Source organism: Rhinoderma darwinii, chromosome 8 (assembly GCF_050947455.1).
Source record: "Rhinoderma darwinii isolate aRhiDar2 chromosome 8, aRhiDar2.hap1, whole genome shotgun sequence".
Classification (NCBI taxonomy): domain Eukaryota; kingdom Metazoa; phylum Chordata; class Amphibia; order Anura; family Rhinodermatidae; genus Rhinoderma; species Rhinoderma darwinii.
This window is the reverse complement of record NC_134694.1, coordinates 108,492,371-108,515,125: the sequence shown is the minus strand read 5'-3', so window position 1 is coordinate 108,515,125 and position 22,755 is coordinate 108,492,371. Positions and strand designations below refer to the sequence as shown.

The window sequence follows — 22,755 nt, the reverse complement described above, 5'->3', positions numbered from 1 at the left end:
TCAGAGTAGGAATCATTGACCACAACTCTCTGGATACAGTCCTTGAGCCAATTCTCAATCCAATTACAAACTATATTTTCGAAACCTATAGTCCTTAATTTACCCATTAGGCGTCTATGGGGGACAGTGTCAAAAGCCTTTGCAAAGTCCAAAAACACTAAATCCACAGCGGCCCCTCTGTCTAGACTTCTGCTCACCTCTTCATAAAAACAGATTAGGTTAGTTTGACAACTTCTGTCCTTAGTAAAACCGTTCTGGCTGTCACTTATAATGCTATTTATTGTCACACAATCCTGTATATAGTCCCTCAATAGCCCCTCAAACATTTTCCCCACGATGGATGTTAAGCTTACTGGTCTATAATTACCCGGGGAAGACCTAGAGCCCTTTTTGAAAATGGGCACCACATTTGCGCTGCGCCAGTCCCTTGGCACTATACCAGTCACTAGAGATTCTCTGAATATTATGAAAAGGGGGACAGAAATAAATGAATTAAGCTCTTTAAGAATTCTAGGGTGTAACCCATCTGGTCCCGGGGCCTTGTGCACATTTATTTTATTTAATTTAGCTTGGACCATATCTACATTCATCCAATTCAGTATATTAACAGCACTGGCACCGGCTACATCAGCTGCTCCTTCTTCTGTTGTATATACAGAGCGGAAGAACCCATTTAGTAACTCTGCCTTCTCTTGATCCCCTGTGACCAACTCCCCATTACCATTATCTAGGGGTCCTACATGTTCAGACCTTGGCTTTTTAGCATTTATATACTTGAAGAATTTTTTGGGATTTGTTTTACTATCCTTGGCCACCTGCCTTTCATTTTGTATTTTTGCTAATTTTATTAGATTTTTACAGATTTTATTAAGCTCTTTATATTTTACAAAGGCTACAGCTGTACCCTCAGATTTGTATTTTTTAAATGCCCTTTTTTTGTCATGTATTGCCCCTTTCACAGAAGGTGTAAGCCATGTGGGGTTTAATTTGAGTCGTTTATACTTGTTACCTATAGGAATAAATTTTGCACTATAATAACTCAAAGTAGATTTGAAAATCTCCCATTTATCATTTGTTCCATTATTTGACATTAGTTCTTCCCAGTCCATATCCTGAATTGCAGCCCTCATCCTGGGGAAATTGGCTTTCTTAAAATTAAATGTTTTTGCCCTCCCAGCCTGCCTCCCAGGTATTGCAGCCTTTTCTCCCATTCACTTCAATGTTCTCACAGTGCAGATTTGATGAATGTTTTGCATGTATTTTTTTTATTTATTTTTTTTAAGCCAAAATCAGAATTGGATCCAGGAGATGAGTCCCTTTTTGGCCTGGTTTTTGCTTAAGGGTACACTACCGTTCAAAAGTTTAGGGTCACTTAGAAATTGCCTTATTTTTGAAAGAAAGGCACCGTTTTTTTCAATGAAGATAACATTAAATGAATCCGAAATACACTATCCATTGTTAATGTGCTAAATGACTATTCTAGCTGCAAATGTCTGGTTTTTAATGCAATATCTACATAGGTGTATAGAGGCCCATTTCCAGCAACCATCACTCCAGTGTTCTAATGGTACATTGTGTTTGCTAACTGTGTTAGAAGGCTAATGGATGATTAGAAAACAGTTGAAAACCCTTGTGCAATTATGTTAGCACCGCTGTAAACAGTTTTGCTGTTTAGAGGAGCTATAAAACTGACCTTCCTTTGAGCTAGTTGAGAATCTGCAGCATTACATTTGTGGGTTCAATTAAACTCTCACAATGGCTAGAAAGAGAGAGCTTTCATGTGAAACTCGACAGTCTATTCTTGTTCTTAGAAATGAAGGCTATTCCATGCGAGAAATTGCCAAGAAACTGAAGATTTCCTACAACGGTGTGTACTACTCCCTTCAGAGGACAGCACACACAGGCTCTAACCAGAGTAGAAAGAGAAGTGGGAGGCCACGCTGCACAACTGAGCAACAAGACAAGTACATTAGAGTCTCTAGTTTGAGAAATAGACGCCTCACAGGTCCTCAACTGGCAGCTCCATTAAATAGTACCCGCAAAATGCCAGTGTCAACAGTGAAGAGGCGACTCTGGGATGCTGGCCTTCAGGGCAGAGTGGCAAAGAAAAAGCCATATCTGAGACTGGCTAATAAAAGGAAAAGATTAATATGGGCAAAAGCACACAGACATTGGACAGAGGAAGATTGGAAAAAAGTGTTATGGACAGACGAATCGAAGTTTGAGGTGTTTGGATCACACAGAAGAACATTTGTGAGACGCAGAACAGCTGAAAAGATGCTGGAAGAGTGTCTGACGCCATCTGTCAAGCATGGTGGAGGTAATGTGATGGTCTGGGGTTGCTTTGGTGCTGGTAAAGTGGGAGATTTGTAAAAGGGATTTTGAATAAGGAAGGCTATCACTCCATTTTGCAACACCATGCCGTACCCTGTGGACAGCGCTTGATTGGAGGCGAAGCCAATTTCATCCTACAACAGGACAATGACCCAAAGCACACCTCCAAATTATGCAAGAACTATTTAGGGAAGAAGCCGGCAGCTGGTATTCTATCTGTAATGGAGTGGCCAGCGCAGTCACCAGATCTCAACCCCATAGAGCTGTGGTGGGAGCAGCTTGACCGTACGGTACGCAAGAAGTGCCCATCAAGCCAATCCAACTTGTGGGAGGGGCTTCTGGAAGCATGGGGTGACATTTCTCCCGATTACCTCAGCAAATTAACAGCTAGAATGCCAAAAGTCTGCAATGCTGGAATTGCTGCAAATGGAGCATTCCAAGACCAAAGTCTGAAGGAGAAAATTATTATTTATTTGTTTATGAAGTCTGTAAATAACCCAACATCCTGTGTAGGCAATTGAGTTTGCATGACTTGCCATCACATTAAGTTCTCTGTCCTAACTTGTGCCTTAATTGGGACATGTACTTTTTTTCCCCAGTGTTAATTTTGGGAAGTTGGAATGTGTAATAAAAGCAGGATTGTGCCAGCGTGGAGTAAAGGAGCTTTGTGTGCACTTGGCGGCTTTCAGTACAGTCCAATTAGTCTGATTTGGGGGAGTGGGATGTCTTACAGGCCGCGCACCTCCCCCTGTTCTGTGTTCTGCATCACATCTCATGGAGTAATAGAAAGTGACTGCAGTTAATGTGCCAGAAGCAGTGTGCATTATAAAAAGTGTTTTCACGTGAGTTTACCTTCCGACCTGCCGGCTGTCGTCACATGTTGTGCATGGAGTCTAAACTCAAACGGTGCAGACTTTATTGTTCAGGTTTGTGTTTTGGAGCTTCCCGCAGGTCTGGACCTGCAGAGATTTCAGTCTGTGGATGTGTCCTCATGTGGAACAGGCTTGTTTGGCTGGGCGAGGGATCTGCACCCAGGGCTGGTTGTCGGGTGTAACAGTCTGGAGCCAGTTGAGATGGTGATGCAAACACTGGCACTAAAGCGCTGCTCTGTTTACAGACTATCTAGGATATTCAGGAGCACTGTGTGCAGGGCACTTTTGCAATGCAAATCACATAGGTGGCCTCGTACAATTATATTCTATTGGCTAGGGAGATGTGCGGCCTTTCTCTTGTCCTTTAGTAATCATGCAAATCCACAACCCCCCCCCCCCATCCTGCCTCATAGGGGGCTGCGTGCGATCCGGAAGTCAGAGCTTCCTTACTTTAAGTCTCAGATAAACACACTGATAGCTTTCAAGGGCCCCTGTCAGCAGCATGTTGCTTGCCAATTTTTTTTTTTTTAATCATCCACATCATCTGAGCATTCTTACTATGTGCACAGTTTTATTTTTGCATCTTTTATCTCTGCGGATAATAACCATACGTGCCAGGCATTTGTCACTTACTTCGCATTCAACTGCATGTTGCGCTGTATTTTTCTTTTATTTTCTGCAAATCTGGCCTGGCAAGCAGTTATTCATTCAGGTTCTGTTTTATGATGTCATGAATATGACTCCTGAATGTTAATTCTGCCTTGTCACAAAGATATTTTTTTTTATTCAGATATCTGAAAAAGTTGCCCTATTGGTTGTCGACCAGATTTCCCAAAGATATAATGCAAAGGCTGACGACCTAGAGCATTTTCCACTCGTCATAAAATTCCTGTGTGATTTTATCATTTCTAATCGTTACTGAGTGGCAACTATTTTTAGCGATTTTTCTTCTGTCTCGTCAGTGCATTTTTTTTTTTTTTTTTTTTTTTTTGTCGTCGCTCCCCCCCACAATTGGGATTTTTAAGCGTTAGGGGAGGGATTCACTTCAAGGAGTGGAAAGGTTACATGTAAGGCCCCCTGCACACGACTAGCTTTTATCCGTGAATACAGATCAGCTAATTATGGATGAAATTGCGCACTTATTTATTTCTATAAACCGTGGACATATTTCTGTATTTTTACAGATGTGTATCTGGGCCGTAGAAATGATCAGCAAAATAAAGAATTTCCTATTCTAGTCTGTAGCCACGGCATGGACTTGCCCGTAGAAGTCTGATTATGCTGCCACCCAGTATGAGGGCCCATGCACACGACCGTAAAAAATCTCCGTAATTGCGGATCACAATTACGGACCTGCCCCGTTCTATTGGCCGCGGACACCTTTCCGTACCGCTGCGGATAGGTGTCCGTGCCAGGAATTATGGAGCATGTTCTACTTTTCGACTTTTACGGGCCGTGCTCCCATACTATATATGCGAGCACGGCACAAATGCGGGTGTCGGCTGGTCGTGCCTGTGATTACGGGCACGGTCGTGTGCATGAGGCCTTACACCTTTTATTTCTAGAGTTGTCTTCCTACTATAATGGTCTTCTAAATATCAGACCGGTACGTGAGGACTGTAATATAAAGAGCTGCACCTGTCATGTACCTCCAGCATGGTTCTCTACAAAGTTCTCGTGGTCTGAGCTGTACACATGAAAGGTCTGACCGGAAGGCGTCTCGGCAGCTTTGTAAGGGAGCGGAGAGCAGCCTCAGCCATGTTTGGTCTGCAAGTGACTCCTGTTTCCTCCAGATACTGCCCTCCTTGCTCACATTTCCTGGAGCAGCTGCTTAATAGGATTTGTACAGTAGGATCAAGCTGTGGGAATTCTCCTCATTCTTTATCCTTATTTGGCATTTGCAAACTTATGAATTTTAGGATGAGGAAATTCTTTCTCACACTGCCCCCCGTCCCGGCTGTCCCCCCTCCCTCCGTATTACTCTCACACACGTGTGTGATACTGCGCATCACTCATTCCTCTTTCAGCATTTGCAGGTAAGTAGCTTCATCGATTTACCTGCAAACGCCGATGCTGCTGCAGAATCATCTGTAGCCTCTGGTGCCGACACGATGCAGGACCTGTGAGTGACGTCACAGATCTGCACTGCCAGAAGCTGGGAGTTGTGAAGAGAAGTGGATGACACTTCTATACACAACGCCCAGCTAGTAAAAGTAGTAAACACGCCCGATGTACGCACATAATACACGCCCAGTTGTACTTTTACTTTTCAACACGCCCAGTTGTACTTTTGCAAGCCTCATTTGCATAAATACGAAAATGGTCATAACTTGGCCAAAAATGCTCGTTTTTTAAAAATAAAAACGTTACTGTAATCTACATTGCAGCGCCGATCTGCTGCAATAGCAGATAGGGGTTGCAAAATCTGGTGACAGAGCCTCTTTAAATACATACCCACGAACTTTGTAATTTACTTTCCTTCTACCAACCGGTCTCTGCAGGTCACAGGCACTCGTTTACAGTCTAGCATGATGACATTACATCTAGCATCACGGCCATCTGATATGTCATTACTGTGGATTCTAAGCAACGAGCGACAAAATCACCACAAATAACCACAAAGTCTGAGGGGAAAAAAGTTGCGTCACTGAACTGCGCTTTATAGTGTTTTGAGATGTGTAGATGTTCTGGTTTCATGTACAATTAAGGAAGAAAAAAAATGCTTCCCTATGCAAAAACTTACCATCAACGTGGAAATTCAAAGCAGCTCTCCGTTTCACTTCTGACATGGTGATTAGAAGCCGATAATTCACTAGAAGTTAAGACACCCATACCCTGCCTTGTCCTTTCACTCTCCGCTAATATTAATTGGAAGTAAAGTCTGAGAGCTCTTCGATATTTACCAAACCATTTCAGGGTGACAACTTTTAAGATTATCCCGAACTTAGAAAGTGGTAGCTCCTCTTTGGTATATGCCATGTTGTTTTTGAGCCCTAAGGTTGTACCCCACCGATCCTGAAAATGAAGGGGCCTCGGTGCTGATTTAGTGCTGCGCCCACTTCATTAGTTCTCTGGCCACCTGCCCCATTTAAGTGAATGTAGCGAGCAGCAGTTCCTTTCAGAGCCTCTGTTCAGAAAAAACTTAGAAGGGGATGCAGTGCAAAATCAGCTCCGTGGCCCCTTCAGCCTCTGGATTGGTCCCAGAGGTTGGACCCCCACCAACCAAAAAGGGATGGCGTATCCTAGCGATATGCCATCACTTTGCAAGATAGGAATAACCCTTTAAAGAGGCTCCGTCACCACATTATAAGTGCCCTATCTCCTACATAATCTGATCGGCGCTGTAATGTAGATAACAGTGGTTTTTTATTTTGAAAAACGATAATTTTTTAGTAAGTTATGAGCTAGTTTAGATTTATGCTAATTAATTTCTTAATAGACAACTCGGCGCGTTTTCACTTTTTACCAACTGGGCGTTTTGAAGAGAAGTGTATGACCAATCGGCATCATACACTTCTCATTGTTCCAGCCCATTGTTACAGCGTGATTGTGCAGTGAAAGAAGCTGGGCTGGAACAATGAGAAGTGTATGACGCTGATTGGTCACTGTCATACACTTCTCTGTACAACGCCCAGTTGGTAAAAAGTTAAAACATGCCCAGTTGTCTATTAATAAACTAATTAGCATAAATCTAAAATTGCTCATTACTTGCTCAAAAATGATAATTTTTCAAAATAAAAACCACTTATCTACATTACAGCGCCGATCAGATTATGTAGGAGATAGGGCGCTTATAATCTGGTCACCATTGCAAAACACTACAGTCAATGTCTACCCAATGGCTGACAATGGGGAATATTTTATATATATATATATATATATATATATATATCATTTTTGTATTCTTTTTTTTTTTTAAAGGTTCTGTGCATTTCCTTACATATTAGAAGAAAACATGGATTGTGTGGGAACTACGACCCCCCCCCCCCCAATTGCTGGAATGAAGGGGATCTGTACTTTTGGCTTAAAGAGGATCTGTCATTACTTAGGAGACAGGGAATTCATAAACTAATCTAATAGGCCCTATGATGCGAACTACAGTATTTATTTTATTCGGAAACATTTATTTGTAAATTTATGACCATTTTTGTAAATATACTAATCTGACTACACTTACCAAATGGGAGGTTAGGGTCTGTTCACATCAGCGTTGGCTTTCCGTTGAGAGGTTCCGTGGGAGGTTTCCGTCGGGTGAACCCCTCAATTGAAAGCCGAACGGAAACCTTAGCTTCCGTTTGCATCGCCTTTGATATCAATGGTGACAGAAACGTTGCTAATGGTTTTTGTCACCATTCCGGCATGTTTCCGTTTTTTGGACGGAATCCATAGCGGTCGACTTTTTTCGGTTTTTTTCAATCTGGTCGGTGTAATGTTTTCTGTATGACACTGTCCAATCAGCATACAGATTCTCCCCCTTCCCTGCCCAGCATCATGATCATATAGCTTACAGCTTCGACTGTGTTTTCAACTGGTGATACCTCCTGGTTGTTTCACAGCTAGAACTGGTCCACAGTCTGAGATATGGCTATTTAAAGTGATCCCCCTTCCCTCTGTTATCAGTCTCTCTTACTGCGTGAAGCAGCTTCATGCTGATAGGACAGTGTCAGAGGCTGTGAGGGGGTTCCACCTCTGGAGAATCGCTTGTATTGACACCTGTTTGTCAAGTATAGGTTAATTTACATATTTAGAGAAAAGCTCATAACTTTGAGTAATACTTTTTGGGACACAATTTTCACTAGCATCAGCGTGACCGCGCCTATTAGATTAGCTGGGAGGGCATTACTAAACTAGTGACAGATCCTCTTTAGGGGTTGTCACATTAAGCTCACCCACCCCCTGACCATATGCCTGAGAGGTATCCTGCTCAGGGCCTCCTACTATTAGGCAGAGCTTAGTACTCACTGCAAGAGTGTCTCCTGCTCCTGAGGACTCAATGTGATCATTTAAATGGATGCTTTGTAAGGGTATGATCACATGCAGAGTCAAAATACGGAGCTGTTTTCAAGGGAAAACAGCTCTTGATTTTTCAGACGTTTTTTTGAGCAACTCGCGTTTTTTATAGCCGTTTTTGGAGCGGTTTTCAATAGTCTATGAGAAAACGGCTCCAAAAACGTCACTAGAAGTGTCCTGCACTTCTTTTGACAAGCCGTCATTTTACGCGCCGTATTTTGACAGCGACACGTAAAATGACAGCTCGTCGGCACAGAACATTGTAAGACCCAGTGCATGTCACTTCTTGAGACGTAATTGGAGCCGGTTTCCATTGACACCATGGAAAAAACGCTCAAATTACGGCCGTAATGGATGCAGCGAAAAGCGCCTACACATGCCATTACGTCTGAAATTCCGGAGCGGTTTTCTCCTGAAAACCGCTCCGTAATTTCAGCCGTAACGGAGGCTGCCGTGTGAACATACCCTAAGTGCTCATTTAGATGAGTGTAATACTCGTCCATGTGCAGTGCGTCTAACTGACAGCACACGGACCCATTCATTTCAATGGGGCTATTAAGACATGCATGCGTTTTTCACACAGCGAGTGTCTGTTGCATGAAACGCACTTCATGTCCTATTTTGGTGCGTATTTGCGCACCTAGTCGCCCATTGTAGTCAAACATCCGTGTGCTGTCCGTGTTTCACGCATCAGTTACGAAGAAAAAAAAGAACTGCTTGGAAAGAAGTGAAAATGACACGCCACACGCAAAGCACACTGATGCCGATACACAACGCACACGGATGTAAAATGTAGGAAAAACGCTGCGATTGTAGCCTAAATATTTGGATATCTTGTAGTGTTCGCCATCCACCCCCCCCACCCCAGCTTTACCACCACCATGTTTCTTGAGTACATGCTGGACTGTTGGCCTTAGGCCCCCTCCCAGTCTACATACACCCAGTTGTTATACTAGTTTTCCAGGTTTCAGCCGGAAGTTGTTGTAGAGCAGTATGTATAATGCTGGTGCTAAACCAGTTTACGAGAAATCCTTGTGAGAAGAGCTTGTAATTGTTTGCAGGGCGCAGGCGCCATTTATAGGTGGATTTATGCAGAGTGCAATACCATAGTCAGTAGTTGCAATATTTACTGGTGTATCAAATCAGGACAGGAAATTGTGTTGCTATTTCTACATCACAAGTGTGGGGGACCCTGGATGCCGTGCAGATGGCCGGAGTCAGTGACTATCTACACCTGTGGTGTCTAATGTTCAGTGCTCACAGCCCTATGATCCCAGACACAGATGTCTGTATACGCGGTTGCTTTGAAGCTGCATGAATGCAATGTAATAAATAAATACCATATGTAGTGTTTTATGTTTTCTAATGTGTTTGTGATTTAAGCAAACATGTAAAGTGCATTGTTCACCAGCACATTGTAGGTAATATCAGGGCAGTGTTTGTACGTGATGAGTCTGCAAATGTGTGAAAACCACAGAAGCATTATTTGTTAAGCGCCTTAGTTTCTGGTGATTATTATATTCCTGCAATCTGATCTGTTTTTCAGTTTGCAAAAATGTTTTGTCTCCAGTTTGTGCATATGATGGGTGCACTGTAATATTTGACAATACTTTACTTTATTACAGGACTAGAAAATCCCAGAAGTCAGGTAGCCAACGCACCCCAAGTGCTAGTCCACACATGGCGTAAATACTGCGGGTTTTCCACAATTTATATTGTCGTGGAAAATCTGCAGCATAATACAGTAGTAGAGTGTGTGTGTGTTAAGCTGCAGCATGTCAATTGTGGTTGTAGAATCGCCAGCATTTTGTTGCGGGTTTTCCCCATTAAATTTAATGGGGATCTAAAACCCGCAACAAACAGTTAAGTGTTGTTACTTCTGCGGTGGAATCGCAGCGATTACGCAGCAGAAATCGCAACTTAGAAGAAAAAAAATACCTTCTATTTACCTCTGACGTTCTGCAGGTTGGCCCCATGGGATGACGTTCCATCCCATGTGACTGCTGCAGCCAATCGCAGGCTGTAGCGGCGGTCACATGGGCTGAAGCATCATCCTAGGAGGCTGGCCTGCCAGCAGGCCAGCTAATACTGCAGTTTTCCGCAGTGGACTTTCCAAGCTAAAAACTGCACCACAATTTAGTGCGGTTTTTCTCCCGGAGTTTCCTGCAGATACGCTGTGTACCTTTTTACGCAGCGTATCCGCCCTGTGTGAACATACGCTTAAAGTGTTTTTGTTTGTTTTTAGCCACCTTTTTGCCTGGACAAGAGAAAAATCCAACTGACTGATGGAGAAACCTTTTATCGTGCCGTACACACTAGGCTTTATGCACATGACCATGTTCTTCAGTTGCTATCCCAATTTATGTGCATATACTGTAGCACACTGACCCATTCATTGCTATGGGGCTATGCACACATCAGTGTTTTTTTGCTTATCTGTTCCATTCTGCAAATTATAGAACAGGTCTTATTCCTGTTCATTTTGCAGACCCGTGCCGCCATTCAAGTCTATGGGTCCGCAAAAATAACAGTACACGGAAGCAATCTGTGTGCTGTCCACGTTTTTGCGGATATGTTGCTAGGAAATGCCTGGGAAATCTGAACACGTGACCTTCATATCCGATCACAGGCAGCGAAATGCAGATGACACCTGAAAACACTGTCGTAATACACGGACATAGAGGCTGGTTATGGGAGCAACTCTGAGGCACTAAGCCCCATGCACACTTAAGTGTTTTTGCTGGTGAATTGTGATCCCATTCATTTCTATGGGCCCATGCACACGACCGTAGTTTCCATGGTCCGTGCATTGCCCAGGAGCCTGGACCGCAAAAAGATAGGACATGTCTTATTACGGCCGTGTCTTGCGGTCCATGCTCATAGTAATGAATGCATGCGGCCATGTGCACAGGCCGAGCCAAAAATCATGGCCGTGCACACCACTAGTGTCGTGTGCATGAGGCCTTGGGGTTCCAAATACGGACATTACCATCAGTAGTTTGCAGCCTGATCAACGTCGTGTGCACGAGGCCTTCGATAGCGGTCAGCCGAAAACTTGTTTGGACCCCCCAATGTTCACATTTAATCTTGCGTCGACCAATGATGGATGTTTATTGCTGTAGAGAGATGGAAATAACTTGCTGCCAGACACCACTGACCACTCCTCTCCCCAGGAACTAAGGATGTGGCTTCTCATAATTGAACATGGATGATTCTTGGATTATAGATACTAATATGCGCCTCTCCACAGTGCCCTTTTGGTTTCTCTTCCAGCTTCAGAAGGGAGCGGGTGGGCAGACGCTCATGAGTGACATGACTAGATGGGCCGCCCTCTCCTTACACTTAAACAGTGGTGACGTCTAATTACGGGGGTCAGTATCCTGTAGGGAGTGTCTCAAACTACCGCTTCCCACATATTCCACTGCGGGGAAGTCGTAGTCTTAAATCCTCTGCGGCTTCAGTTGCCATGACTACTGCAATCCTATTGAGAGGACGATTCCTGGGATGGAAATAGCTATCGTATGCAAAGTGACTGTCCCACCAGACAATTGCTTTAACTTGATTTTGTCATAGTAGCTTCCGAGATTAACAACATTTTAGACTTTAAATAGTTTAATCCCTAATCCCATCAGATTAGTGATAACGAGGATGTAACGATATGATTTGTCTACATTACCTTTTACACTGGACCATTATTGGGCAAACGAGCGTTCATCATGGTCTGCAACACATCCCCCATGTGTAAACAGGGACATGTGCTGTCGACATGATAGAAATGCATAAAAAGGAGTGGTGATAGTAATGATCGCTCATTACCATACATAGCTCCTTGCGCTGATATCGTTGATCGGCGCTCGTTTACACACCCCACGTTGGTCTGTGTAAGGGTATGTTCACACGGCCTATTTTCAGACGTAAATCGTGCATTTTACGCCTTGAATTACGCCTGAAAAGACGGCCCCATTACGCCTGCAAACATCTGCCCATTGCTTGCAATGGGTTTTACGATGTTCTGTTCAGACGAGGTGTAATTTTACGCGTCGCTGTCAAGACGGCGCGTAAAAAGACGCCCGCGTCAAAGTGCATGTCGCTTCTCTGGAAGTTTTTGGAGCCATTTTTCATTGACTCCCCAATTACGTCCGTAATGGACGCCGCGTAAAACGTGTGCACGTGCAAAAACGTCTAAAATTACGCAGCTGTTTTCAGGCGAAAACAGCTCCGTAATTTTAGACGTAATTTGTTAAGACGTGTGAACATACCCTAAGAGGACCCTTAAAACCTGCCGCACGTGAATCCACTTTGTTACAGAAATTTCTGCGACTCAAAATCTGTTCCATTTATCTGAATGGAACCTGCAGAAATCCTACACCTGCTGCAGAAACCACTATATCCAGATGAACGGAACTGATTTTCAGTTGCAGAAATTTCTCCAGCAAAATATGCCGCACCTGAATCCACCATTAGGCTGGGCTCACAAAATGCATTTTGTATTTGTTGTTTTTTTTTTTTTGCTGCAATTCGTAAAATTTTGACTGAAACCGGCCTTATGGTGCAGGCGATTTTTGCTGCCAGGATCAGCTGGTGGTGGGACTACCCTTTAAATTGGCAAATGGCAAATTGAGGTTTTGGACCTTGTCAAGATAATCCACTGCTTGATAAACCGAGTGAACAATTGACCTGGCTCTTAGTAAATGATGGATATTCTTGCTTTTATTGGAGTTTCTGCAGCCCTGTCCTGTGACACCCCTCACCCCCGGTTCTCCTTCTTAATGTTTGTCTAAAGCATTCCTCGGATGTCACATACAGGACCAGTTTAGCATACACATGACGTGATGTGCATTACCGTTTACATTTTTAAGAGCTAAGTATACATTTGATGCATAGTTTCCATCTGTTCTTAGTAATCCCTCATGTTTCTCTAATGCAAAAATCGACCTTGTTTTCTGTCTAGAATGGAATTCACAAGTGTCCCGGCAAGAAAATATTTGTCAGTGTTTCAAAGTTTGCTAACCGTGAGCGCGTTACAGCGGAAATGCTCAGCGGCAGGAAATATTTGTCTGCTGGGCCGGGGAGAGGCTCTTATGTATGTCCTGCAAATAGTGGTTCATATCAACACCTCTTCAGTAGTCTGCAGACCAGAGACATTGCAGCCACTTCCCATTGGGGGGGGGGGGGGTTAAACATATATACATGGGAGACTGTATATTACATCTGTGAATCTGGGGGCCACTGAATACATTTTGTGGCGTATCGTTGTCCCCACACATTCCTGGCCTTCCTGTCCAGTGTGTGTAACATTCCTTATGTCGCTGAAGGCCTCAGCTTGATTATGTCTTGATCCGTGTTTTTGGATGCTGTCCCAGCCAGGAAGCACTACATCATTCTCAGGGAAAACTTGTTTCTGCTCCTGTCTTCTAGTTTTTCCAAAAACAGCCATAGTAGACAGTCCCATGGTGGCCATCGTCCTCGTGGAGCTAACTTGACCTGCGTGAACCCACAAATATCCTGCCTTGCCTCTACCTTCCCGAATGATAAGGTGTTTGCTGAATTAGGGATGAAGCAGGACTTTATATATGACGGGAGCGTGCACTTCCTGCCCCACCTTTCTGCTCTCGGTTTTATTTGCTGGTTGCACATAGACGTGATATTAGTTTCTCTCGTAAAAGCTTCGATTGCAGTTTTGAAGTGCAAAAGAGCATGCATTTTTCATGCTGCCTGTACTTTTCTGCGTTTTCCTATTGATACACATGACTATGGAATATTATGTCCATGTCCTTTGTCCCTGACCCCCCCCCCCCCTCCCCATCTAAATGCAACTGCTTGTCCAGCAGAAGAGCACACAGATCAGTAATGGCTTTGAATTTACAAGCAGGAGCTTTGATGCCACATTCATGGGACTCTTTCTCCCACCCCCCTCCTTGTTCAGATGAACGACTGATTTCACGACTTGCCTGTGCCACATTCCTCCGGGCTGAGCTAATGCCAGCCACACTGGTTCGCCTGAGGCAGGAAGGGTGGGGAACAGCTGGCCTCATCCATTTATTCAATGCCTCTCCTCTCTCTCCTTACCTGATGCTGGGTAACTCACACCGTGCCACCAGAAAAGGATTGTGCGGTGGGGGTGTCGGCTATGTGGTTTGACTCCCTTTATAAGTTCCTTGGTATATACCAAAACCACAGCATGCTTTTCTGCAATTGCTGGCATTCTCTGTGCCTTAGTTTCTGGCATATCTGTTGGACATAAAATAGGCTTGGGTGAGTTGGGCTCATGTGCTGTTCGTTTAAATAACGGACAGCACACTGACCAATTCAATGGGGCTATTCACACATCCATGTTTTTCCACGGCGCGGGTGTCTGTTGCATGAAATTTACAGCATGTCCTGTTCCAACACACCGCCCGTTGAAGTCCATGGGTGCAGGAAAACTGACAGCACACGGACGTCCGTGCGCTGTCCGTGTTTGATGCATGTTGCTACAGAAATGCAAAGACAAAGTAAAATCAGGACGTTTTTGTAAGTATTTGGAAATGCTCATTGCAATTCTATAATACTACTTTGCACTAGTTGTCCTGGATGAAATAAACATGGCCGCTTTCTTCCAGAAACCGCGAACGCCTGTCCATGGGTTGTTTCTAGTATTGCTGCTCCGCTCCATTGAAGTGAACGGTGGCTGAAGTGCAATACCCCATACAACTCCCCTCTTATATCCCCACATCACTAGGACACATTGGACATTCATTCAGATTTTTTTCTGACTCATCCTAGGATTTTCCTTCAGAACAATGAGGCAGCTCCCCAAGGGCATGATAAACTTTACAGCGCTGTAGTGACTGGTGTAAATCCTCTTCAGGCCGCACGTACCGTAACCAAGTGATGCAACTGGCACAATAACACTTTCCTTGTCTCTGACCTACGTGCTGGGGTTATACGTGGCGTGGTTTATATAGGATTCCTTGTTTATATATGGGAGTGGACGCTGGCTAACTGGGCACAGTTTACAAGAAGATACATTATTGGACATGTGTTTTGTGCTGTCCAAATCACGGCATTAGTATTTCATTTTTTTTCTAGTCCTTTTTGTAGTGTTTCTTTACATTTTTAAAGGGCTCTTCCATGATGTCCCAATAGTTTGCAGCTGCAATTTTCTGTTAGCAATACCTATAAAATTGTTAATTCTGATCGATTTCCAGAACTACAGACAAGACTGACGTACAAGCAGAGATTTGGGCTCGCTTGAGTACGCATGTTTTCAATAGGCAGGAGAGGATAAGTGTCTGTCAGGCAGATTGTTTCATATGTCTGGAGACGTTGGGCTGTCCCCATACACTTTTGATTGACCTTGTATGCTAAGCTTTATTTCCAGGTAATTTATTTTATGGGGTGTCGGGTGCCTTTTTAACAGCACTTTTTGCGTATAATCTTATAAATAATGTCAAATGCTGAGCAGACCCTTTAAATTTCTGTTCACAGGCTTGTTTATAAGACAGCCTTGTTTTCGCCTCTTGTTTTTGTAGTCTGTGTTGACGTTAATGCAATGCAGCAGACCTCCTCCTCTAGCACAGAGGGTCCTACAAGCCAAACAAGGGAACATATTAGGTGTGGCAGGCGATGAGCATAGGGCAAGTCGTTGCATAGAGAGTACAGGGTGTGTACATAGGGGGAAGTGCCCGTATCTGTAGCTGGATCACATTCCAAGCACCTCACCTGCCCCCTTCTCAAGGACGCCCCTATCCTTCTGAAACTATGACCTGGAAGGTGCAAGAATGTCAGGAATTATAGTATTTGCGTAGTTTTGCTGGGCAGGTCTCCCAGTTTAAGGGACAGGGTGTTGTAAAGGAACAATGGAAATTTTTGATCTGCAGGTGAAAGAATTTGCCAGCGTAGTATGAGTAAGTCAGTGCTATAACAGGTGCTGCAACCAATGATGTCCTCACCCGCGCCATATTGATGCAATAACTGGGTGTGCCTGCGCAGTCCCTCTTCTCTTCTACAACACCCTCTCACGGCTGGCCTGTTGTGTAGAGACTTTGTAATTAAAAAGGTATTCGCACCTCCCTAATCCTACCATTGCAGCAACGTGAAACCTGAAAATGAGTTAGTGCCACCTCATAATGAATTCATAATCGCGCTACATGAATAATTAACCGCACCCTACGACCAAACTAGTGAGTGACGGCACCCTGGGCAAGAAATAATATCAAAGGAATGAAGTCGGGCAAATGCCAGTTTCTGCATGGATAGCGGGCATACAGGGGTTAAACTAAATGCATTGTATTTACAGAAGATAATTGTGCGCCTATTTCAGGAGATGTGACTCAGTCCTGGTGTGTGTGGGGGAGAGGGGGCCCCAGGAAATGACCCAGATATGTTTTTTTCTTTTTCTTACTAGAGGTCTTTTGGCTGGCACCCGATTCCGCTTCTGAAATAGTGGATACACCCCCTGGCTCTGCCCAGTTGGCATATCTTGGGTGGTACCATGTCATGAGACCTTCATTCGATGTCACGCATGGATTCAGAGGCCTTTCTGCTCCTTTTTTTTTTTTTTTGCATCGTATTGTGAATCATTCATTCTGCAGGCTGGGGATCTAGTGTAATAATTTACTCAGCAGTTCACTATGTGACATTCCTTAACCATGTCCTCTGTGAAACATTTATGGCACATCGTAAAGGCAGAGTCTGCCACCTTGTGCCGAATGTCAAAGGGACCCACCCAATTGTTTTTTCTAAAAATGCTTTTCAATAAAACCTTCAACCTAGATCTATGCATAATTCTTAGGATCTAAATAAAGTATTTTGGTCACAAAACTATCTGTCCTAACCAATAGATATGTGTTTAGCGGGATGTTTATTTGTTTTATGTATCCAGCGTGTCTGCAGATTGCGGTGTGAACACGTCGTCAGCGCTGAAACCAAATGTATCCCAGAAAACAAATTCAATCACAATTGACCAAGAATTGGAACAGAGAAATTATTCGGATTGTAACAAAATATCTATCTTTGCACAGTCTATGGACATGGTTTCGATAGACAGGATCATTATAAATCTCTACGAGTTTAAATACATAGGGAAATACATATTAAGGCGCCATACACCCGACCGTAGCTTTCTTGGCCATATACTATCCGCAACTGCGAAAACTGCAATCGCGGATAGTATGAAATACATGCTAACCTATGGGCCAATGCACAGGACCGTGGTTTCCACAATAGGTGCATTGCCCAAAGCCCGGACCGCAAAAAAAAAAAAAAAGACCTGTCATTATACGTTCCACAGTTGTGGTCCGGGCTCATTGAAATGAATACACATCTCGTGTTCATGGTCTGTGATTGCGGATGACACTCCGCAATGTTTGTGGTTGCAAGACCACCCAAAACAGGCTTTCTAAACTGCAATAGAGCTGCAGGAAAAGTCGCTGGATTGATAGTGCTGGTTTAGATTTTCCCAGGCACTTTGGATTATTGCATTAGGCAGATAAGACCAGATTTGGGCCCTTTTAGCCATAGCAATGACTAGATCCATTACATGGAGATTAGTCTCCTGCCTCCCTATATCTTTTGTAAGGCTAGTTGTAATGACCGAGCGCTTTCACAATGTTTAATAGCATGTATGGAAATTGTTGCCATGTCTACAGATTTTCATTTAAGACGCTATGATAAGTGGTATAACGTTCCCAGATATTGACTGACGGGCTGGTTCCTGTTTAGTTACTCTATTATACTATAATTGAAATTGGAAGTAAGTATTAATTATAAAACTTGGCTTTTATTAAGCTTGAATAAAACATCACATGTTCTGTAGTGAAACATGTACTGACCTACAAACTGGCATCAGTATATATCACTAGGCTTTGTGGACAGTATTCCAATCTAGCATGCTTAGTCTTGTAGTACTACTGTGCACTATATCTGTCCTATCTATTAGGTCTGCATTCAGATCTGATAGACTATCTCAAAGCTGGATAACCCACCAATCGCTAGAACGAAGCAGCTGATGCGGTCGTGTGAGCGATCATCTGCTTCGTGCGTGTCTGGCTTTTTCCAGAAAGCCGATGTATCAGAGTACAGGGTCATAGACTTTCTATTGAGTCCGTACACCGATACATTTATCTTTGGAAAAAGCCGAACAAACGCGAAGCGGCTGAGCGCTCACACGAGCACTTCGGCTGCTTCATTCTAGCGATTGGTGGGGGTCTCGCTGAGGACCCCCACCAATCCAAACTTCTGACATGTCAAACGTTTAGCTACACTTTCTATTAGTTTTACATCGGAACACACCTGAGCATTGAGTGTGATTATGTAATATTAGTATGGAAAAATTAGTGAATGAAGATGTCTGCATCTTTAGTTGCTCATCGGTCGGCCTTTACTTTATTGCATGGTACTTTAATAAAAGGACGGTCCTGCTTCAGCCTCCGCTTGCTTTGTATAGTCAGTCCTATACATCCGTATTGTTACCTGGTCGTTAATTGAACTGTTTCTTCTCGCCACAGACTTTCACTGCTTGGTGTAACTCCCACCTAAGGAAAGCTGGAACTCAGATCGTGAATATAGAGGAGGATTTTCGAGATGGCTTAAAACTCATGTTACTCCTGGAAGTCATTTCAGGTGAGTTATAAATAAAGCATGTCTTAGCTATGCGTCAGGCATGCAGTAAATAGTTCCAGGTAGTAATGCTGTATATTTTTGGGGTTTTAGGTGAGCGTCTTGCCAAACCAGAGCGGGGAAAGATGAGAGTTCATAAGATCAATAATGTCAACAAAGCGTTGGACTTCATTGCAAGTAAAGGAGTAAAGCTGGTCTCCATTGGAGCTGAAGGTTCGCAGAATTGTTTTTATAAGTCAATTTTTGTGTGTTTTGCACATTTTCCATATGTCTCTGATCATCTGTGAATATTACAAGATCTGATCACACAGGTGCAGGCAGTGTATTGGAGTTGTGTTTAATGTCTTATTTTTCTACTAGAAATTGTGGATGGAAATGCAAAGATGACTTTAGGAATGATCTGGACCATTATCCTTCGCTTTGCCATTCAGGATATTTCTGTGGAAGGCAAGTTCTTTTTACATTTTGGGTAGACTTTTTTTTCCGCTCATCTGTTCCCTGTTCCGCTCACATGCTTAACTTCTTTTGTTGTCTCCACAGAAACTTCTGCAAAGGAAGGATTATTGCTCTGGTGTCAGAGGAAGACTGCGCCTTATAAGAATGTCAATGTACAGAACTTCCACATCAGGTGACTCTCTACGTGCAGTATATGCAAATCCTTTTTTTCATTTGGCTTAGTTCACATTTGTGTTATAGGCTTTCTGTCAGGGTTTCCTGTACTTTGGATGACAAGAATATGGCAATCTGCAGCGATAGTCTTGCCATGCAAAGTTCCAGAACTCTTGACAGAAATCAAATGGGTGCCATCAGGATCTGGTATCTTCCCCCTAACCCAAAAAAGTAAACAATATATGTATGCAAAGTAAAAGGAGGCGATGGAAAGGCCAAAAAAATAATGGTCTGCAGTGGAGTCTTGCTTGAGCTCATAAATGTAGTGTTTCAGATATCTGAGGTATGTTTGGAATCTATGCAGTTCCTTAACATTACAAGCACGTCCAGTGCAGAGTCACAGCCACCATCTTCCTCTTCGGTTCTGCGAAGTTCGAAGTACTTCTCCAGCAATTATCTGTGGTTTTAAACGCTGGGTTCATGTGCAGATTATGTACTAAGAAATGTATTAAGGCCGCTACCTGGCAAACAGGGTAGCTCTGATATTAGTAGGGGCCTAAAGGCCCTTTAATACTGCCAATAAACGGGCGAACAATCGTTTATATGAACGCTGGTTCCCGATCACTGCCCTGTGTAAACAAGGCAACTATCAGCCGATGAATGAGCAAACGCTAGTTTATCAGCTTATGTGCTCATTTATGCAGCGTTAAATATTATTATTGTCTGCAGCACATTCTCCCTGTGTAAACAGGGAGATGAGCTGCCGACATAATGGAAATGTACGGGGATGAACGATCACTCGTCCCCATACATAACCAATCATTGCTCCTTGTGAAAGGATCAAACTAATGACTATCAGCAAGCTGTCTCGTTGATCGACGCTCATTTTTACAGCCGACATCGGGCCCAGTAATAGGACACCAAGACTGATTTATTAATGGTAACTACTACGGTCTCCCTGTGAAGCCCCATACACTTCCTATAATGTATTAACTATGCTTCCCTGACTAATCACATTTTCTTCTTTTTATAGCTGGAAGGATGGCCTTGCCTTTAATGCCTTGATTCACAGACACAGGCCAGAGCTTATAGACTATGATAAGCTGAGAAAGGTAAACACAGAGCAGTTACTATCTCTATTAGGGCCTGTTCACATCTGCGTTTGGCTTTCGTTGATGGGTTCTGTCAGGCCTTTCCATTGGCGGAATCAGTCAACAGAAAGTCAAACGGAAATCATAGCTTCCGTTACTAATGGTTTCCGTTAGTCTCCCTTCAGTAAGGTTTCCGTTTTTTTGACAATAGCGCAGCCGACTGCGCTTTTTCCGCCAAAATGGACACCTTACGGGACGGAGACAAACTGAAACGATTAGCAAAGGAAACATTACCATTGAAAATCAATGGTAATGCAAACGGAAGCTATGGATTTCCATTTGGCTTTCCGTTGATGGGCGGCTCCGACGGAAAGGTCTGACAGAACCCATTAATGGAAACCGAGCACTGATGTGAACACACCCTTAATACAGACCTAATTTTATGTCGCTAAATATTCATCAATTTCCTAATACATGTTTGGCTTCTGTCTTAGGATGACCCAATCACTAACCTGAACAATGCCTTTGAGGTTGCTGAGAAGTATCTGGATATTCCCAAGATGTTGGATGCTGAAGGTACAGATCTCCAGCTGTGGTTTTAGATTCATTGTGAATGAGGGATGACAATGCTGCTCTGTCTGATTGATAATGGAGATTACTAGCGCTTATTTTATTTTTTGCTTTATTTCTGGTCTCCAGTCCACACATATAAACCAGAATTTTATCTATGAAAACTGTCTACACCTCAATCCAAGATGACAAATATCACTGGCCTTTGATTAGTCTTATTCCTCTGCTTGTGACTAAGTTTTTATTTATCTCAGTTCTAGTCCCTTCCAATGAACAAATAGGGTCCCTCAATGTTGTCCACTTCAACTTCTTTCCTTCGTTTACAGACATAGTCGGCACCGCTCGTCCTGATGAGAAGGCTATCATGACATACGTGTCCTCTTTCTACCACGCCTTCTCAGGAGCCCAGAAGGTAGTGTTTGGGGCAACCCCCGTGCCCCCACCTGTCTCCTCTCTTGCTCTTTCTGTCTTCTGCATGCCTTATATGCTTTTCTTGCAGTTGTGCGGCATGTTGTCACATCTGTGTCAGGAGTCTCTTAGCTTGTTTGTAGAAATCACATTCTCAAGGTATTTAAAAGGGTAACTAAACTTTTTAAAAACCGCTTGACATGTCAGTCAGAAGTTTCGATCAGTGGGGGTCCGAGCACTGAGACACCCACCGATTGCCCATCCGAGCACTTCCTTAGCTTCGTTTTAGCGATGTGCCGCTTAGCTTCTGATATTCTTTCCTCGGAAAGCCGAGCGAGTTGTGAATTTCTATTGAATTCGTACACAGCTCTGAGGAAAGCCGATCAGAAACTAAGCGGCGCAGCACTCCCCTAAATGCTTCTTCTGATTTTGTTTTAGCCATCAGTGGGGGTTACGGTGCTCACACCCCCACCGTTCAAAACTTCTGACATGTCACTATGACATCTCAAGTGTTTTTAGAAGTTTAGTTTGACTTTAAGAGTTGGAACTCTGGAGGTATGACGATCTACTCCCAGCTTATCATTCCTGGCACAGAAAAGAGGGCAGAGAGGTGCAGATCTGGGACCGGAAGCCCGCACCCTGGCTCCAGGCTGGCCCTGCACCACCTCACCTGGCACTTGTCCTTTTCTTTTCCTCTGCACAGATATTGTGGGCACTCTCAGGCCTGATGAGAAGGCCATAATGACCTACGTTTCCTGCTTCTACCACGCTTTCTCTGGTGCTCAGAAGGTGAGCCTCTGCTGCCATTTCTAACTGGGTGTTTGGCCTGTCCTGATCTCGTTTCTTGAGGTCATAACCCTATAGTAACTCCCTTCCTAGCAGCTAAACACCATAATAAATTGCAACCTCCTAATTTTCCATTGAGAAATATCATCTTCAAATAAATGTTTACCTTGCTTTTCCCTCCTGACAGAGAACTAATCTTTTGTTAAAGGTTTTCCTTTAATCTACTTGTTACTTGGAAAATGCAACTTTCCTGTACCACTAAAATAGATTTTGAGCTCGCTAGGTTCCCTGTTCACTACAGCAGAACTTTTAACACTTAAAGGGAATCGGTCACGTGGTACAAGCGGTCCAATCTGTTATAGATCAGTATGAACTGAGCTGATGGTTTTGTGGGAAAAGATTGAGTGTAACTTGTATTTGATTTAAATCTCTGCTCGCTCTAGAATAAGAGTCCAGTGGGCGGTATCAACTGT

At 43.5% G+C, this 22,755-nt stretch overlaps 1 protein-coding gene across 6 annotated transcripts in view; it reads left to right on the top strand.

Moving 5' to 3' along the window:
- ACTN4 (actinin alpha 4) overlaps nucleotides 1-22,755 on the top strand; it is a 47,754-nt gene that overhangs the window by 14,126 nt on the left and 10,873 nt on the right. For 3 of the 6 annotated variants that reach the window (XM_075836278.1, XM_075836274.1, XM_075836276.1), the window contains exons 2-8: nucleotides 18,707-18,821; nucleotides 18,912-19,031; nucleotides 19,179-19,265; nucleotides 19,359-19,446; nucleotides 20,461-20,539; nucleotides 21,013-21,094; nucleotides 22,200-22,285. In XM_075836278.1, the coding sequence (XP_075692393.1) occupies nucleotides 18,707-18,821; nucleotides 18,912-19,031; nucleotides 19,179-19,265; nucleotides 19,359-19,446; nucleotides 20,461-20,539; nucleotides 21,013-21,094; nucleotides 22,200-22,285 (657 nt within the window). Of the gene's footprint in view, nucleotides 1-18,706; nucleotides 18,822-18,911; nucleotides 19,032-19,178; nucleotides 19,266-19,358; nucleotides 19,447-20,460; nucleotides 20,540-21,012; nucleotides 21,095-21,414; nucleotides 21,501-22,199; nucleotides 22,286-22,755 lie in introns of all 6 variants that reach the window. The other 3 variants (XM_075836277.1, XM_075836273.1, XM_075836275.1) reach the window with 1 other exon arrangement.